This window comes from Mastigoproctus giganteus, chromosome 6, assembly GCF_048544385.1.
Source record: "Mastigoproctus giganteus isolate SK-2022 chromosome 6, ASM4854438v1, whole genome shotgun sequence".
NCBI classification, from domain to species: Eukaryota; Metazoa; Arthropoda; class Arachnida; order Uropygi; family Thelyphonidae; genus Mastigoproctus; species Mastigoproctus giganteus.
Window position 1 is genome coordinate 194,865,522 of NC_143580.1, and position 19,239 is coordinate 194,884,760.

The following is a 19,239-nucleotide window of genomic DNA, read 5'->3' on the forward strand; positions in this document are numbered from 1 at the left end:
AAGATTTCAGTGAAGGGGAACTCATTTGACCATAATACTGTAACATAAAAACCCACAGAATTCAAGTTATCGGTATTATCGCAACTGCAATAAGATCGAGTTTACTACCTGTTTATAATAGATTGCGCTAACAGAAAAGCCCAATAAACTGGAAAGTGCAAATTGTTTTTATTGTTTTTTGGTAGTGACCTCCAGAAACATGCTTTAGAAAAATATCATAAAGACGTTTAAAATTGATTCTTATAATGGGAACATATGATAACAATGAAAGTGTATTGCAATTTCCATTATAAATATGACCTTTTAGAAAGATAAATAACTTAGTAATATAGCAAAATTTGCAACTTCCAAGGACTTGAAATGAATTACAAAAAAAAAAAAAAAAACCCAAAAAAAAAACACCCTCAATATGTTATTGGGTTCACATTGCGATATTTTCACAATACCTCCATTTATTCCTACAGATGCAAAATATGTTTGTTTGTTATTTGGTTTTTAGGAGCATTAGCAACTAAGGCCATATTGCTCCGGGATATGCGGTGGTCATTCTTTGACCTTTCCACATCCTCCGTATTTGGTGGTGACGGGCTCGAACCCTGGTCTAATCAAGAAGCATGTGCTACGCACTGCTGCTCCTTCCCACCTGGCTATGGAGGTGCCTGATACAAAATATGTTTCCAAATTTTTTTTTCAGTTTGCACTGGCCAGCAAAAACTTACATAAGCCAGGGAGTTCCTGCATATGTGACTGATGAGAAAGACAAGTGTTCAGTTAACAGCTTTCTGCTGGACTACATAAGAACAAGTGATTAAATAGATATAAGACATTATCTACATATTTTGAGAAAACTATATAGATAAACTCATCTTATGACCTTTAGCTACTGCTGTGCATTCAAGGATTATAAGATCATTCATTTAACATTAACATAAATATACAATTCATTTAACATTGTATATTTATCATATACAATGTTTGATATAATCAAACATTGTATATGATAGAATAAAAAAGGATTTTATCTGCCAGGGTTCTCTCTCATCAGAACAACAAGACATGGCATTGAAAACAATCAGAGGACTTAGCATTTCAGTAACCTCTAAACTTGCCAAAGGGCTGGGTTGTGAAAAACTTTGATCCCGTGGTATGCAAACCATTAATGAACAAAGTACAGGTAGGCCAGCATTACGAGACCTTCAGTTTGCAGCATTTTACATTAATGCACTTTTTAAAACAGTAATAAAAAAAAAAAATATATATATATATATATATATAAAGAAAATTTGAAATCGCAAGCATAAATGCAGCACAGGAAGTGGGTACCTAGATGGTGCTAGTTTCTTTCTCCTAGTCCACCAGTGCACACATGTTGTGAGCTGTGTCTTAAATTTTAATAATTTTCTGTGTTTATTAGTACCTTATTATTTTAAATAAATTGTGCAACCATGTCTTCTAAGCGTAATGGTGAATTTGTGCCTGCACATGTTAAAAAAAGTCGCAAATCTCTTAACGATTGCAGTGAAAATGGATGTTCGTCGTATGGAATCTGGTGAGCGGCATTTGGAGGTTTGCAAGACCTTAAACTTAGCACCTTCTACTGTTCCCAACCATTATGAATAATGCTGAGAAGATCGAGCAGGCACACGCACAAGAATTGTTAATGTAAGTGTTTCTAGAACAACTTATTCAAGGAGTGAGATAATGGAGAAGTTATTAGTGCTGTGGACAGATGATATAACATTCCTCTAACACAGGTAGTGGTTATGGACAAGGCTTGGAGCTTGTTCAATGAAATCAAAAACCGGACCAGAATTCACAATGTAAAAATTACTGGTGAGGTGGCTAGTGCTGGCACTGCAGGTGCTGATTAATATTTTCCCATATTCTAAAAGTTAATGGATGAAGGCTACTACACCCCAGACTTAGTCTTTAATGTTGATGAAATGGGGCTGTACTGGAAGAAGATGCATGGTAAGATGTACATAGCTTATAAAGAGAGGTCTGCTCCTTGTTTTAAGGCTGATGAAGATTGGCAATCATACTGCTTTGGAAGGCCACGAGATCCTGCCAATTCTCCATTGCTAGTGAACTTATTTGTATACTGTACTTTGCAACAGCATCTAAAGACAGTGCTATGGGCTGTGGGAGAGATAAAATGATGCAGTGTCACATACTAAATAACAGTCTATATAAATTCTGTATGTTCTGTGGTGAATTAGAAGAACCAATAGTGGTTTTGGTAAAGGTTTGATGAGATTATAATATATATGAAGAAATAGATATTAAAAGTTGTGCATTCGTGAAGTGTGAATAAGATTATCACATGTGTTTGGATGCATAATAAGTTTTTGTGCATATTAATATGACAACTACAGTGAATGGAGGTTCATTCAAAGCATTCGGTAAAGGAGTTAAAATATCACATCAAACAAAATGGGGTAATTATTTGTGTATTCCGTATGTAACTGGGTGGTAATTCATCAGGCACTTCTAAGTTAAAGCTGTTGTTGGTATACCATTCAGAGAATCCATGTGTTATGAAGGGCATTGTGAAGACTTGACTTCCTGTTTTCTGGTGCTCTAATAAGAAGTTGTGGGTGACCCAGACCCTTTTTAGTGAATGGTACTCTTCATACTTAGATCCAGAGGTGGCCCAATTTTGTACAGCAAACAACTTGCCCAAAAAACATTGTTTTAGTCCTCGACAATGCTCCAGGACATCCAGCCAACTTTGAAGATATCCCTAACAACTTTTTGAATGTGAAGGTTGTTTATTTGCCACCCAACACCACCTCACTGTTGCAGCCAATGGATCAGGGTGTTATTGCAACCTTCAAGGTGTATTATTCATGTATGACCTTCAAGGGATTGTCGAAGCAGTGCAGGAATCTAACTCAGTGACTGTGAGGGACTACTGGAGGTCCTACAACATCCTTAAGGCCATAAGTAACATTGTTGCAGCCTGGAAAGAAGTGTTGTAATCATGCATGAATGCCGTTTGGAGGAAATGGTGGCCTGATGCAGTCTTACTTTCTTGAATTTGAGCCAGTTTCAGCAGTGGCTGAAGATGTCACTCAGATGGTGTTGGCCTTGACAAGGTTAACATTGATGATGTCAGTGCATTGCTGCAAAGCCATGGTGAGCCTCTTTCAAAGAGGACTTAAGAGGAGCTGGATAAACAGGATTCTGGGAGGAAGAGGAAGAGCAGGAGATTGTGCCCAATTAGAACCCTTACCACAAAGACACTTCAATCAGCTTTGGCACAAATACAAACAGGCTGTGAAACTCTGTGATAATGACCCAGACTGGGAATGCAGCTCTTCCATCCAAAGAACTGTTACTAACATATTGAAGCCCTACTACAATATGTCAGAAGAGAGAAAGAGAAAGACTTGCCAAACGTCATTGCTACAGTTCTTTTTTAATGTCAGTGAACCTGTAGAACTGGTCAACTCTACATCAGGCCCATCCCATTATGCCACTATCAAAGAACATGAATAAGGGGGGCAGACAGTGGTGTTGCTATATACTCCAAAGATGGCTCTACAGTAACGAAGTACTAAGTTAAATTTTTATTTTATTACTTATATTTTATCTATAAATATTATTTATATCTCATAATTATAAAATAACCACAAATATTTAATATAAAAAACACTTATATTAACTCTTATGGTTCAATTTTCATAGTGAAGGAACCTATCTCATTTAAATACATTATAATTCTTCCCTCGATTTATGCTACTTCTGCTACTGACCCTAAGGAGGTGGAACGTAACCCTGGCATAAACTGGGGCCTACCTGTAGTTAGCCAGTGAAGGCCTAAAGCAAAAAAGAGGCCTAAGCAGAACTTCTACAATGATTCCTCCTCAAAACACAGCACCTGCTAATGATAAATTTATCTGAAAAAGGACTGGCAGAATTGGAAATTTACGAAAAGATATAACATTAAATTACATAGATAAATATAAACAAAAAAAATTAAAACTGGCCTCTATTACAAAATAGTAATAATAATGTCAAATTATGCAAGAAAGCAAGCTTATATAATATCAACAACAAAAAAAAACCCTAAACAGTTCACCCATCTCTACCCTCCAAGAATTTTTCTAGTTCTTTGAACCCATCCATCTCCACAACAACAGATGGAAGTCTGTTCCACCAATCGCCCACCTACTGGCTGAAGGCAAACATGGGAAATTTGTAAATAATCAACAGCAAGGAGATACTACTGAATGCCAAGTTTCCTATAAAAGTAAATTGTGTGGCAGATGAACTTCTTTATTCCACCATACATTTTAATTGTATTCATTCACATTGTATTTATCTTTTGGCATTTTATTCACAAATCCAAGAATGCATAAGCACATGCTGAAAAGGAAACATGATTATCTCAGCCAGCTATGTGTAATTTTCACGATTCCAAAAATTATCTTTCTATTCCGCAGAACAGTGTTATGTGAATAGATCTTCAAAGTGAAAATCAGACTAAATGGGGGGGGGGGGGAAATATAATAAAAAAATAACAGCTAGCACCGTTTAATTATGAATTGATTTTGAATACAAGCATCCTACTCAAATTTTAGGTATGTGTTTTCACACATGGGAAATTTGTAATTTTGGGAATATTTTTTGAAATGTATGGTAGTTTTTTGTTAATGTGGTTGGCCCATCACCAGGAATTTTTAGAGCTAAGCAAATTATACTGTTTATATTCAAATAAAATCTTTAAAATTGCGGAGATATTTTTAAACTACACATTTGAAGAGAATTACATCTTAAAAAAGAAAAGGGGGAGAAAAAAAAACCCTGTATACCACAGTTCAATTTCATGTGATTATGCATGCTGCCCAAACATTGGTTGATGTAAGTTACCCAAACATCAACTGATGTTTGGGTAACTTACATCAACCGATGTTTGTGCATTCATTTCATTTTGCTGTTTCAGCATACATCCACCATTGTATGGGGAGAGAGAGACTTAATGGTTGTTAAAAATTACATGGGAGGAACAGAATTTTACATCTCATTTGCATTGTAGTCTAAACATTAGTCAGGAGTTTTAAACACTATAGTTTAACCATTCTTGTTGAAGGTATAACTGTTTTTGTATGACCAGTCATTACTATATTTAATACATATCCTTCCACTTGACTGGTAATCGTCTCCATAGCTTTACTGATGATAACACATTGCATTCCACCTTTCAGTTGAAAGCTTGCCCTGCACAAACAGTTTCAACTTATCGAATATCTACATCAATTCTTTAAATGTTAATCTCTAGGTAATTCTCAATTGAGACAGAGGTAACTGAGTTAATTTCAGTCCTTCCAAAACTCAGTCCTGTCTTGTACCTTGCAAAAAATAGTCTATCACTCTTGTGCTCATCTTCAATGATGCTCAGATTTCTAGACAAGATCACATATCCCTATTAGGGATTACTCCAACTTCTAATCTCTCTTGGCATGAGCACATCACACATATTGCTTTCTCTGCATCTAAAAAAACTGGATTTTCTCTTTTGTTCTTACCATTACCTTTCTTCTAAAGCATATGCTGGAAAGAATACATGGTTGTCTCAGCAAGCTATGTGCAACTTTCACAATTACAAAAATTGTATCTTTATATTCCATTGTGGAACAGTGTTGTGTGTGTAGATCTTTGAAATGAAAATCAGAGCAAATAAAAAAAAAATAAAATAACAGCATGTCATTTGTAACTATTCACTGTGTACAAATCTCAAATCCACCCTACCCTGGGGGTGTTTGTTCCCACATCTGAGGTGGTGTCCCAAAACCTCTTTCAGGCTTCTAGAATCCATTCAAAAGAGGGCAGTCAGGTTAATTGATAATTCACAGAACCAACTTTTCTTCTTCCTCATTTATCGCTTCAACTTCCATTTTCTGGAACAGCCCCCCCCCTCACACATATTTCTTGAAAATTACAATCTACAAAGAAGTCTGTCAATAAGTGTCTTCTTAATCTTCAATCCATGCAAAGTACTATAGGTTCACACGCACACATGTACACACACACACACACACACACACAGGCTGAATTCCATTCTAAATCAGAACAAAAAGTCCTGATTTAGAATGGAATTCAGCCTTATTATTATTTTTATAGGATTATGACGTGATAAATAATGGAGTTTAATAATGTAAATTTTTTCCATGTCCTTCCCATTAAAAATTAAAGTTATTTTCATTTAATAGAGTTAAAATGGCTCTTAGATGTTTGAGATTTTGACTATGCCTAAGTCTGGATTAAAAAATATATTAACCTTTTTTTTTTTTTTTTTCTTTTTCTTTTTTTCCCACTATAGAAAATGGAAATAGAAGAGGAAGAGGAGGAGGAGGAGGAGGTCAAAGTGCAAAATGGTGAAACAAACACGAAACCTTGTGCAGCTGAAACTGTTCCACCACAGCAAGTAGATGTTGCAGTGGAAACAGAGAATGCAAAAGGTGGAGAATGGTCACCACTTCGTAATGCATGCAAGGAACTTCCAGAAATTACAGTAGGACATTTTCAACAACAAAATGCTGGAACCAGAGAAGAAATGAGGACACCTAGTCATGTTGGAAGCTCTTTACACAAAGATGGAGGCAGATCTCAAGAAACTAGTCACTGTACATTTGAATTTATGAGGGCAACCCAAAGCGATATGAGTAAACTAACACCAACTATTAGCACTCCACCAACAGAACCAAAACTCCAAAAAGAATTTAAAGAACAACAGCCAAGAGAGCATAGACACAGAAGATTTCATTCAGCTGGAAGAACACGCTACACAAGAGATATCTCAATAACTCAAGTTGCTATGGCCGATGATGATAACATATCAGCACTTCAGCAAGTCACAAAGGGTGGTGCTGCTGCAGTGACACTAGCATCAAAATGGCAAGTATCTTTTGATGACAGTGAAGAAACAGATCATGAATTAGAAGACAATGCACACTTAACATCTCCAGAGCATAAACCAAGTCTACACGAATCTCCATCACACGGGTCTCATCCATATCCATCAAAATTTTGGCCTCCATTTCCTCCAAATACTCTTCCAGTTGAGAGCACCACTCAAGGTCCACAAGACAGATTTAATGTTCACAGAGAGGCACATCAAAAAAGAAAGGAAATAAAGGAATTATCTGATGGAGAACAAAAAGTACCAGTGTATGAGGGAAAAAACAGATTAATGAGATTATACTGGAGAATACGCCGGCGTCCTGTTCGTAGAGCAGTATCTCAGCCAGTCAAGCTTACATGTGATGCTATAACACCTGTTATGGAAACTGAAGAAGGGGAAGGTTGTGATTGTCCTTGTACCAAACGATTCCCAGTCTTGGAACAAGTTGTTGAAGGATTATCCAGAGTTTGGAGTTGTCCTGATATTGCTCTTCACTTGCGTTCAAATCCAGGTTCACCCTTAAAATTGCATGCTGCTTCTGAAGCAAATGTTAAAGAAGCTGTTAAAAATCTAGAAACAAAGCTGCCAACAGAGGAAAATGAACAGAAAGATGAAAGAAGAGCATCCTTGCCATTTATTCATTTGCATGTTTCTGAAGAAGAAAAGAAACTTGTAGCTGCAAGACGTCACTCTGTTGAAATACCAGCATCAGTATCTAACAGAGCCCAAGAAAAAAAAACACAGGTTTCTACAGACACAGACTCAATGTGCAAGAGGAAAGAATCAGGAGAAAATTTAGAGTTAGAAGAAATGCCTAATAAGAATGTGGATGGCTTTCATGCTAATAAATATGGCCAGATAGATGACTGTCATCAACGAAGGTTGTTGAAAAGATCCAGCTTTGAACATCCTGGTTCCATTAAGCCTACTGAAAGCCGGGCTACAAACAAGTTGATAATTACATCCATAGAGTGGGAGCCAAGTCAGAAGGTTGGGACAGTAATCAAATTGGAATTAGAAAGCCCAACCCTTGAGAGACAATCGCCACTAACCCCAATGACAGAAACAGCAAAGTTCCATGCTGATGAGCCATCAGTATATTTTGATGCACCACAGCCAGAAGAAAAAGAAGATTCTGTTGGTGGGTTGCAGGAAGGTAGTTTTCTTTCAAAAAGTACATTTCTGAGGGGACTTCCAAAAAATTCTGAGGATGTAGAGGAAGAGGGATCTAAAGAAGAATTTGAAACACCTCCAAAAGAAGAGAATGGAGATGACCCTGGAATTCTGCCAGTTTTATCACTTCATTATAAATTATCAGAAATTCCCAACACACAGAGTGAATTGAGTAGAGAATCTCCTTTTCCAGGCCAAAACATTGATTCACTTAAAGATTTAGAAGAATTGAAAGAAAAATTAAGTCAAATTGATATTTCAGATACTGAAAACGAAAGGCATTCTTTAAAGGATATGCATAAAGAAGTTACAAATCGTATTACTCAGGGTACTCAAGAAATTAGTGATGATATTGAAAAGAATCAGTTTTGTGTTTCTGCAGGATGCAATGCAGAAGCAAACATAAATGCCAATTCAGTAAGCCAGCAGGACTCAATGGTTCAAACAACTCCAGTGAATGAAATGCATGCTGAAAGTGGTGCACCCCCTGACGATGTTGTACCATCACGAATTCCTATCAAAGTGATGGATACAAGAAGAGAATCAAGTCCAGAAAGTGATTCAGCTAGCTGGAGAATAAAAAAACGTGGTTTTAATGAAAAGGGACGTTCTAAAAGAAGAAATGTCAGAGAATCTAAAAGAAGACCAAGGTCTTCAACAGATGATAAAAATCATGATTTTTCCAGGTCAAGAGAGAATAGCTATAGTCCAGATAAACGGAGATTTTCAGATATGGAATTGTCTGGAGTAAAACAGAGACCTAAGTCTCTGTTTGATGATAAAAGCCAGTGTTTAAATAGATGGCAAAAAAACGGGTGTAGCCCAGATAGGAGATTCTTAAATCACACTGGAATTTTTTGTAAAAATGACAGTCCAGGTCAATCTTCCAAATTCATCAGCTGAACATGTACCACCTCAGGTGGAATGCCATCGACTTTGTGAAAGTTTACAAAATAATGGTCACGTGTCTGCTTTACATATCTCTGGTGTGTGCACTGTACCTGGTAGTAGAAGCACATCAAGTTCAAGAGAAGATTCAGAGGATGCTGATCAGAAAATCCCAAGTGATGAAGTTGTTGGTAAAAGGAATGTTATATGCATTCGGAGCTCAGTTGGGATTATAGGTATAGAAAAGAGAGATTTCCACTTTCTCGGAGGCCAAGTGATGGACCTGAAGAAAGGATATGTAGAGAGTCAGATTCAAGAGCAAGGCACTATAGACGAAGACATCGCCCTACTTCCTTATTTGTAGAGTCACGCATTCCAAGGCCAAGGATGAGGCAACGTTTATCCGATTCTGATGGCCACCTCTATGATCATTATCAAAATAGTTCAGTAAACGAATTGCAAGATATAGTGAGTCCATCTTCAATAAAAGGCTCAATAGTAGTAAATAAAAATGGGAAGCCAATGTATAATCCCGTTTCCTCATCTTTTCCACTTTTACAACAGTGGAATGATGAAGCAAAAGAAATGCAAGCCTGTGATGTTAAGAATAAAAGAAGAAAAGTCCATAATTCAAAAGCCAGCTGATTCATCATCTACTACTAGTAGTGTGCCTCCAAGGTAATTTAAACCTAAAATTTTCTTTAAATAAAAAATTGTTTAACAATTTTAGTTTAAATATCAAACTTAGATATATTTACAAACTCTAAATTTACTATGGAGACTATATCTTTTTGACTGGATTAGACCCCCTTCTCCTGTCTCACCATCATAACAACTTTCTGTGCATGTCTTCTATCGTAACATAGTTTTTATCCATTTTTTTTGCAGAAAAAATAGTAAAATTATAGTATAGCATAGATTGGTTACCTGATGTATGAGGAGTGATCATTTAATTCACGGACTGGTACAAGATTTTATGTTTACCACATGAACTTTCCATAACTCCTACTAGAGGTGCTCTCCCTGATTTCTACCGAGCCAACTCCTGTGTTCGTATTCTAGTACTTGTCGAGCTAGTGTTGTGTGCAAAGAGTTTTTTTAGCCATCTGTCACTGACTTTTTGAAGCAAGTATCGTGTCAAATTGAACAGCAGATTGAACAGCAATATGTGATTCGTTATTCTGTCAGATAGGGCTTAAATGCATCGGAAGCAGTTAAAGAGATGAATGAAGCATATAGTAATGAGTGAGTATCTTGGTAGGATGGCCATATTCCGGCGTCATTTGAATGAACCTTTTTTCTAGTTGCTGCCCGGGCTTCTGCCCACTTGCAACTGGTTCTCAGCTGTGACTTGCATGTCAAACCTTTTTCTAAGGTTAGTTAAGTTATTAACTAAATAACAATACAACAAAACATTCAACACTAATCAATTCAAAGTTGAAATAACAATTATATAGAACAACCATTTGGCCTCACATTTGGGACAGCGTCTCTATCCCCACCACAAGGAGGTAGGTCACCCTATTTAGTGAACAGGTCTGCTTGAATACAATTTTTAACATACTTAAAGCTGTCAAATAAAATAAAATCATTACAAAGCTCCACTACCGTGAGCTGTGTGAGAGCAAGTGTCCTTCCCTCCAACCTCGCTTGGAGGTCTGTATATAGTGGGCATTAGAAAGTGCATTAGAAAAGGTGTAATGCTTAAGGAGTGGAATAATGCAATCACAGTTTTGCTGCATAAGAAAGGAGACAAATTAGAAATTATAGACCAATTAGCTTGTTATCCCACATCTATAAGTTGTTCACAAAGGTCATTACTAACAGATTAGAAAGAATACTTGATGAGAATTAACCGAAAGAGAGCAAGCTGGCTTTAGGACAGAATTCTCAACTATTGATCACCTTCATGTAATATCACAGCTAATGGAGAAAGCAAATTAATAAAAAAAACACCATTCTGCCTGGTTTGTGGATTATGAAAAGGCTCTATACAGCATAAGGCAATGTTTCGGGCACTGGAAAGACAAGGCATAGATACCCCGTATATTATGATTTTGAAGAAAATATATGAGAATGCTACTTCCTTTATTACACTAGACAAAGATAGTAGCAAATTGAAAATTGGGAAAGGAGTTCGACAAGGAGACACAATATCTCCGAAGTTGTTTCCTGCTGCCCTTGAGGAAGCTTTCTGAAGATTAGCCTGGTCGCAGAAAGGAGTCAATGTGAATGGAGATAGATGACTTTCATCAACCGGTGAAATACCACCACTTTGCTTATTGGAGGCTTGAAGTGGTGAAACCCATGTTTAGTCTCTAGAGCAAAGTTTCCGGCATCCCCCCCCCAAAAAAAAAAACAAAAAAACAAAAAAAAAAAACTATTTATGATTTGCAGAAGACAATGTGGTCATAAGCCACAATCCCAAAAAATTAGAGGAAAATCTTAATCAGTTATGCACATTTAGTAAGGATTTTGGACTAAAGATGAATATGGCTAAAACAAAAGTAATGATGAACAAGTATGCCACAGAAAGGGAAATAATGATTGAAGGAGCAGTAATTGAAAAGGTGGAGTCATATACTTATCTGGGACAAGTTATTAGCTGTAATAATGATAAATGGCTGGAAGTTAAGAGAAGAATAAAATTTGGATGGATAGCATTCAGGAAATATAGTCGCATATTGAAGAGCAATATCCCAGTTTGTCTGAAACGTAAAATAATGAACAAATGTATACTCCCCATCATGACTTATGGAAGTGAAACTTCCATAATCTCACCAAAAGGGCACTCACCAAAAGAATGGAAGAAAAGCTGAGAACTGCACAGCGAAGAATGGAACAAATTATATTGGAAATCAGACTGTTAGATAAGAAGAGAAACACATGGATTAGGCAGCAAACTCAAGTAAAGGACATCCTTATCAAAACTAAAGAACTAAAATGGTCAAGGATTTCGTCATAGTTTTAATGGGTTTTTTTTCTTTTTTTTTTTTTTTTTTTTTTTCGTACAAACCATTAAAACTATGATGAAATCCTTGCATCAAATCTCCCCAGAGGATGCGGTTATTGTGGATCGAGCGCATGGGTTCTGGAACCATAAATGGCTCGAGAGCCTATGAATCTGTTCATCCGACCACAATATTATGAATAGGGACAGAGGTATGCATATGCATCCTAAGTACAGATGAACAGTTTTGCTTGACACATTCCCGAGCTGTTTCCGCTTCCAGTTCAGACCATGTGCAGACTGAACCACATGTATAAGTACCGTGAGCTTTGTTATACAAGTACGTGCTGCAGGAGGTTTTGTTACTGCTGAGGAAGGAAGCCGAGGCTTCCGAAAGCTCCAGATTTTTATCATTTTTATCGCTTTTAATCCAGTTTATTTTCATGGTTGGTGTAAGAGTCTATTTATTGTTAAAATATGTGTGGTACTACACTCAGGGTAGCAGAGAATTAAAAAGATGCAGTGTAATTGTGTTTCAAGTTATATGGATGTCAAAGTGAAAGGTTTTGGTTACAGTTACCATATTTGAAGTGTGTATTTTGAGCATCATTTCATCAGTCAGTTGGACTACTGCCAGGAAAAAGGCTTCAAAATCCTGCGTGCTCCTTGCCATCCTTTACAGTTGGATGAATTGTTGCAGCACATCAGTGCTGCAACTAGTGAATTGGGGAGTTATAACAACCCTCGTGGCATGCTATCCATGTCTATAGCTCAAGCTATCTGAGGTATAGACATGGATGGCATTACCTTGAAGGATTTCTGGAAGGGCTATAACATCTGTGATGCTATAAACAACATTGCAATAGCTTGGGATGAGATCAAGCCAATGAACTCGAGTGGCATTCGGAAGAAGCTGTATTTTCAGTTTCTCAACACCTTTCATGGGTTCAAGGTTACAATTGGGGAGACGCCCACTAGAGTTGTTGATCTTGCTCACCAACCAGACCTTGAGGGTGATGCCAAAGATGTTAAAATTCCTTGATTCACATGGTGTAGAGCTGAAACCCCGAGAGGTTGCCAGGATGTCGTGAAGTGGAACCATCAAAGCACTTTACAACAAAGGTGCTGAAACATTCAAAGAACTTTTGAAATAAGACATTGAACTCCCCAAGAAAAATAACTTCCGATGAAAGCAATCTTAAACACACAAAGCAAGCTTACTCTAGACCCATTATCCAGACGTGTGTGTAATGTCTCTTCATTATTAAATTCAAAAGCAAGAAATAGTTCTTTGCCAGTTTACACTATAAAAGGAATGGCAGTTTTTGAGAGGATGGATCATTATGCTGGGGGAAGCTGCTATGCACTTAACTCTCTGTAAGTATGTGTATAAAAATATGGTTAGTTTCACAAGACTGTTTTATCACCCTCCTTGTCATTTAGTATTAATTAGCCAGCATACTAATACAACTACCCATTTAAATGGGACTGTCAATTGACATAGGCAAGCCAGAACTAGGAATCAAGGTTTGTGATGTTCGTTGTAAAATTCTAATTTATGGTTCCTACTAGTATTGTATGTATTCCATATTTATGGTTCATGTGAAAGAAGACTTAATCAGTCATATGCTGACACCACCAGTGCCTGTTTACATGATTTTTTATGATCCTGATGTTCATAAAACCCGATGTATAGGATTGATTACCCAAATCCTTACATATAAGTCAGGAACCATCTCTGTATATGGTATTTACAGCAGAGGGGCAAATGCTGCTATAGTGTTCATTCTTTTATGAACCTCCCCCCCCCCCATAGCTGGTTTTCCATCCAGTGAATAGTGTCCATAGATTACAAATAGTTTATGGATGCAGATACTAAAAAAATAAACAAATGAACCTAATCCTTATTGATATTAAAATGAGTTAGAATTAATTAATAATAAATTGATATTTTTTCATCCAGCAAACAAGTAGGGTGACTAGATTACACATAATTTACAGATGCAATACACCAATGCTATAGCCTTAGTTTTGCCTCAGTGCAAATACTAAAACAAACAAAAAAAACCTAATCCTCATTAATTTTTTGAGTTCCCCCTGAGAGGAAAATGAGGGAATTCTTTTACTAAAGGTATTCCCTCTAATTTTTTAATGTTCTGCATAGCCAGTCGCAGCAGCAGCAGTAGTAGTAGTAATTTATGGAAATTGGTGTATGGAATGTGATCTGCCTTTAATTTCTTAAAGAATTGGATTATTCTCATTACACTGCACACAGGTTGAAGTGCTGATTATTTCACTAATTTCCATAAATGACTACTGCTGCTCATGAAGTCTGAGTGGCCATGCAGAACATTAATAAATTTCCATTTCTTGATATACCCGTGCTCCATGCTGTTAAAAGAATATTTAGTCATTTATGATGTGAAATTCAATGAACTCTAATTTATTAATCACTTTCCATTTCTGTGGAAAGGGTACAAAAAACATGAGAAACTTTGTACAATACTGTTTGAAAGTGAATAGTACATCATATGCAGTGGTGGTGATTGTGCTTAAAATAATTTCCTAGAAAAACTCCATGGAAGCTGGTGTACTATAAGTACCAAATATAACTGATGCCACGGGAACTATTACCATATTATACTGCACTAATCATACTGCATGATGGAAGATATGGGGGTTACCCGAGCTTTGCTCTGGAGACTAAACATGGGTTCCACTACTTCAAGCCTCTGATAAGTGTAGTGGTGGTATTGCATTGGTTGATGAAAGTCATCTAGCACAGAGGGGGGTGGCATTACTCTGTGTGGTGTGGGCACCACACCTTGATCCCTGTTTACACTGGTTTGCACCTGCGTGGTCACCTCCAGTATACTAAAACCGTATTACAAGATTTGCACATGGGAGTTATACCTGGGGTTACTAACAGTCCCACCATTGTGAAGATGTCACATCTTTGAATTTTATATTGTGTAATGAAATCAATAAAAACCATGTTTTTCTCTCTGAGCCATGGTTTGACCTGTCTGGTCATATAAACAGCCAGAATAATCACATCTCAAGGTCTGTGAATTTCCCCTCACTATTTTTGAAAAATCCATGCACCCACTAAAATTGAAAAGTAGTGAAATATCAGTAAAGTATACCATTCAGTGTTTTTCAATGAAACATTAAATGCTGTATGATACCAGGAGATTTTTACATAATTTGTTGCTTTGTTAGAAGATGAAAGATACTGCTAATTCCAAGAAAATGGTGCTACCCCCTCATATAAAGCCAATTTGACTCTGAATCCATTGGAAGAAAAACATTTGGTGGGTGCATTCTTTCAAAAGGTTTTTTGACACTACATTCTGCAACCTCTAGATTATTATTATTATTTTTTTTTTGTAGGGAACATTAAAAGAAAGTTTCTGTAGCAATAATCCACAATCACTGGAAGACCTTAAACAAAACATTTAAGCTGGTGTTGGTAACTGAAACTAGATCTTGTGGTGAGTGGTGCAATATGGCAAGGCACATGTGTATGTGCACAAGGTGGACATTTCTACTACTTATTATTATTACTGTATATATCTGTATAAAAGTATTTAATAAATAAGTCATTTCAAATTTATATTAACTCCTGCATATTGGGTTTTGTTGTTAATAGATAACACTACTTGTGGGGTGATTTTTAAACCATTATTCTATTAGTTTTACTTGTCCGAACTAAGCTCCACTATCAAAAATTACATTGTAGTTCACAGTATTTTCTTAATTAAAACAAAAAATTGTTCATTAACATATGCAGAATAGTTTATAAAAAATTTTTCTTTTTTCTTAGCCGTCGACGATATCGCCCATTGACTCGAAAAGATTTGCCAATGACAGGGAGTGAATCCTCATGAGGCAGCAGTTTTAGTTTATTGAATGGTAATATGCTGGTAGTCTGAAAGTTAAAGAGTAGATGGCTATCAATCTTGATGCAACACCTGTGATGCAAAGAGGATGTACTTAGCCATACAAAAATACTGTCAAATACAAACGGTTGCCTTGGAAAAACTGTTTAATTTAGTATTATTATTAATAGACAATATCTAGTCACTTGTTCTTCACCAAGAAAATACACAATTACATATAAGTTCCAACAGAGGAACACAGTGATAATAAATTGCCTCTTCTACTCTCCTTAGTAGATACACATCTAGCCCACAAGCTTTTTAATTCTTCATGGAGCTGAATTTCTATTCGTATTATAGTCAGATATTTTTTCACTGCATTTCCTTCCACTTTATTTGCCCTACTCAGGTTTGTCTTTTTTTTTTTTTATTTATTTTTTTTTAAAAAAACTGTATATCGATTTTTATTTATGAACATGCTCATAAAGAATTGGATTTCCAGATTGTACAATGGATGGTGTTACATGTGTTATCATATGATATGCTAGCATGAATATTATGGATCAAAGATTTTGGTAGTCTTTGTGTGAGAAGGGTTTTGGAAATAAGTTTGTTTTGATTGAGTCCATCACAGCCAATTACTACTACAGATGTAGTATTTTGTTTGGAAGAAACTAACTGGGGAGGCAGCTGGTTATATTGGTTGACTAGATTTTTAATATCTGATTGTTAGTAGCTCTATATTTATTTGTAAATATTTTACTGTACAGTCGTTTTAAAGTATTGTGTACTTGTGCACCAAATGCAGAAAATTAACTCAAGAGAAAAGTTTGTCTGGTGCACACTGTATTTTTGCTATGTTTAATTTTAATGTAAAATTTCAAATTACATTTGATCTGTAAATGCCTTGACACATCAACTTTCAGAAATTATTCAACTTGTGAAAACACCAAAATATGATTCCTGCAGTTACAGAATTTTAAAATATTTAAATCAAAAGAGCATTGTCTGATAAACTTAACCAAATTTTAATTTGTACTTTGTATTAAATTAACTGATTATGTCCAATTATGAAACTGCCTTTACCGAAGTTAAAAATCTTTGTAAAATTGTGTCAAAATCTTATTTGTAGTTTGATATTATTTTATAGAGCCAAAATATGTGGGTATATATATATATACACACACACACACACATAAAAACAGGCATATATATGTATTAACATACATATATGTGCAGTTACTTGTTGTTTGTAGTGCATAGATCAAAATGTAGAAGTTTATCCATACTGCACTTTTTTATTAATCAGAATTTATTTTATTAAGGCTAATTAAAATTTTATTAAAATAGCTTAAATGCTATTTTAGGAATAAGAATAATTTTAATTTGATTATGAATCAATATAATATGTAAATATATCCTAAATTTGCTATGTTTGTTTAGCATTTCATAATCAAAGTAATTGAAGTATTTACACACGTGTGCACAATAACTGGAATGTTGTGCTAATCATGTGCAATGCTTAAATGCTATTTTAATAAGAATGTAATATACTTAAAATTTTTTGTGATATCAAAGATTTAACACTTGTTTTAGTCAAGGAGCAGACAAATATACTGCTGATACAGGTATATCTCCTGTTTTGTGATGTATATATCACAGTTTATATTTCTTTGAATATCTAATTTAGCAGTAATTGGTACAGATGTTTCACAGAATGGCGAATCAAGGATAACATTCCTGATATCTAAGCTCTCAAGAATATCACAATCTGGCTTCATTATTGTTGCCACCAGTAGAATACTGAGCAATCACTATTTTCCTCCTGTCTTGATACTGCTCAAAAAAAAAAAAAAAAATTCTTAATCTGTTTTATTTCATTCTTGTGGCTAAAGAATTCTATAAATAGATTATGCAGATTGTTCAGATGTACCTTTTTATTACCAAGAAAGAAAGTGGGTTCTTTCCCATTCCTTGTGTTTGTTTTTTTTTTTTTTGCTTTAACATTATTAATTGAATTTAAAAAAAAAAAGCTCTGTGCAATTAACAAAAATTATTTCATTACTACAAACTTAAATAATTAGCAATAATCAATTTTTGATAGACCTAGCATCAGTATTTTCAATGGTACTGCATTAATTGGCATTATGCAGGCAAAGGCACGTTGCACACAAATATTTCACTTCTCAACAGCATATATGCAAATTTAACATAGACATTAACAATGATTGTTTATTTGCAAATCAGAATAAATATTGTTGCTGATTAGATAATGAAAAAGGAGTTCATATAATTATAAATTTATATATTTTTAAAATTAATAGGCAAGGTTCCGATTTTTTAAATCACACTAGTAGCTTACATTATATAACAAAAAATGTTTTTATTCAACTAAGGATGAAAAAAAAACATTAAGCTTCTTGAAAGGGTTGAAGGGCAACTTGCATGGTGACCATACAATGAAAAACTGATTATGTGGACTAAAGAGCTTGGCAATCAGACACCTTGGAAGGTTTATAAGGCCCTGAGAGGGGTTAATTCAATGAATGAAGGTGGAATTTTAACTGTTATAAAGAATTCCAAAAATAAGGGGCTATAAATTCAAATTATAGAGAAAAAGGTTTAGACTAGATTGTAGGAAATTCTTTTAACCAGCGAGTCATTGATTACTGGAACAAGTTGCCCCTGCAGGTAGTTCAGGCTGACAGTTTGAAGAAATTCAAAGGTCAGCTGGATAGTTACTATGTGATGAGAAAAGTGCATAATTTGTATTTACTTTTTTTTTTTGGTCAGTGTAGCATAAGCTTGTGGCTTCCTTTGATTGTATGGCTAATACTTTATTCTGTGTTGATTGGTGACAGAGGTTTTATGTTTTTGCAACATTTATAAGTATTTACATAAATATGTGCCAGTACTGTGATATATATGAGAGGCTGCTAATTTAATTTTTTTTTTATTTGTTCTGGTTTGTTATAGCTGCCAAATAGAGGTATAAGTTATCTCCAAGCTTGTTCTGCTGTTTGTAGATATTATATAGGTTCAAACATTGTTAGTGGCACCAACTTTTGCAACACTACGAAACCTATTTTCAAATGCCTGGGCTGGTCAGGGCAAGTTGCAGGTGAAGATTAGAAAGGTGGTTTTCTGGTAGGGCATAAGTGCCTTTTGCTATACCTTAAATAAGAAGGAACACACAAACCATCATGACTGCTACTTTTGTATAGTGGGTATATCAAAGTCTGCAGAAGAAAAGCTGTAGCGTATCCCAACCTTTCTTCTTCTATTGCTCTACTGCGAAACAGTGGAGACCTAATTCCTAATCCGCCTTCTATGAGAGCCTTCAAAATCTGATGATGAATCTAGTGAACAGGTAATTAGGATTACAACTCAGAAGCCTCTTCACATAAAGTCGGATGATCCGTGAGGGGTATAATGAAATA

General features: G+C 35.5%; 2 protein-coding genes across 6 annotated transcripts in view; one reads left to right on the top strand and one right to left on the bottom strand.

Moving 5' to 3' along the window:
• Nucleotides 1-16,204, top strand: part of LOC150084851 (uncharacterized) — a 231,879-nt gene extending 215,675 nt beyond the window's left edge. For all 4 annotated transcript variants that reach the window (XM_090376645.1, XM_090376646.1, XM_090376648.1 and 1 more), the window contains exons 9-10: nucleotides 6,326-9,646; nucleotides 15,745-16,204. In XM_090376645.1, the coding sequence (XP_090232771.1) occupies nucleotides 6,326-8,983 (2,658 nt within the window). In that variant the 3' untranslated portion in view covers nucleotides 8,984-9,646; nucleotides 15,745-16,204. The remainder of the gene's footprint in view (nucleotides 1-6,325; nucleotides 9,647-15,744) is intronic.
• A 1,301-nt stretch (nucleotides 16,205-17,505) lies between these two features.
• Coq6 (ubiquinone biosynthesis protein COQ6, mitochondrial) overlaps nucleotides 17,506-19,239 on the bottom strand; it is a 143,468-nt gene continuing 141,734 nt past the window's right edge. For both annotated transcript variants that reach the window (XM_090375600.1, XM_090375597.1), the window contains exon 12: nucleotides 17,506-17,635. In XM_090375600.1, coding sequence (XP_090231726.1) covers nucleotides 17,564-17,635 — 72 coding nt within the window. In that variant the 3' untranslated portion in view covers nucleotides 17,506-17,563. The remainder of the gene's footprint in view (nucleotides 17,636-19,239) is intronic.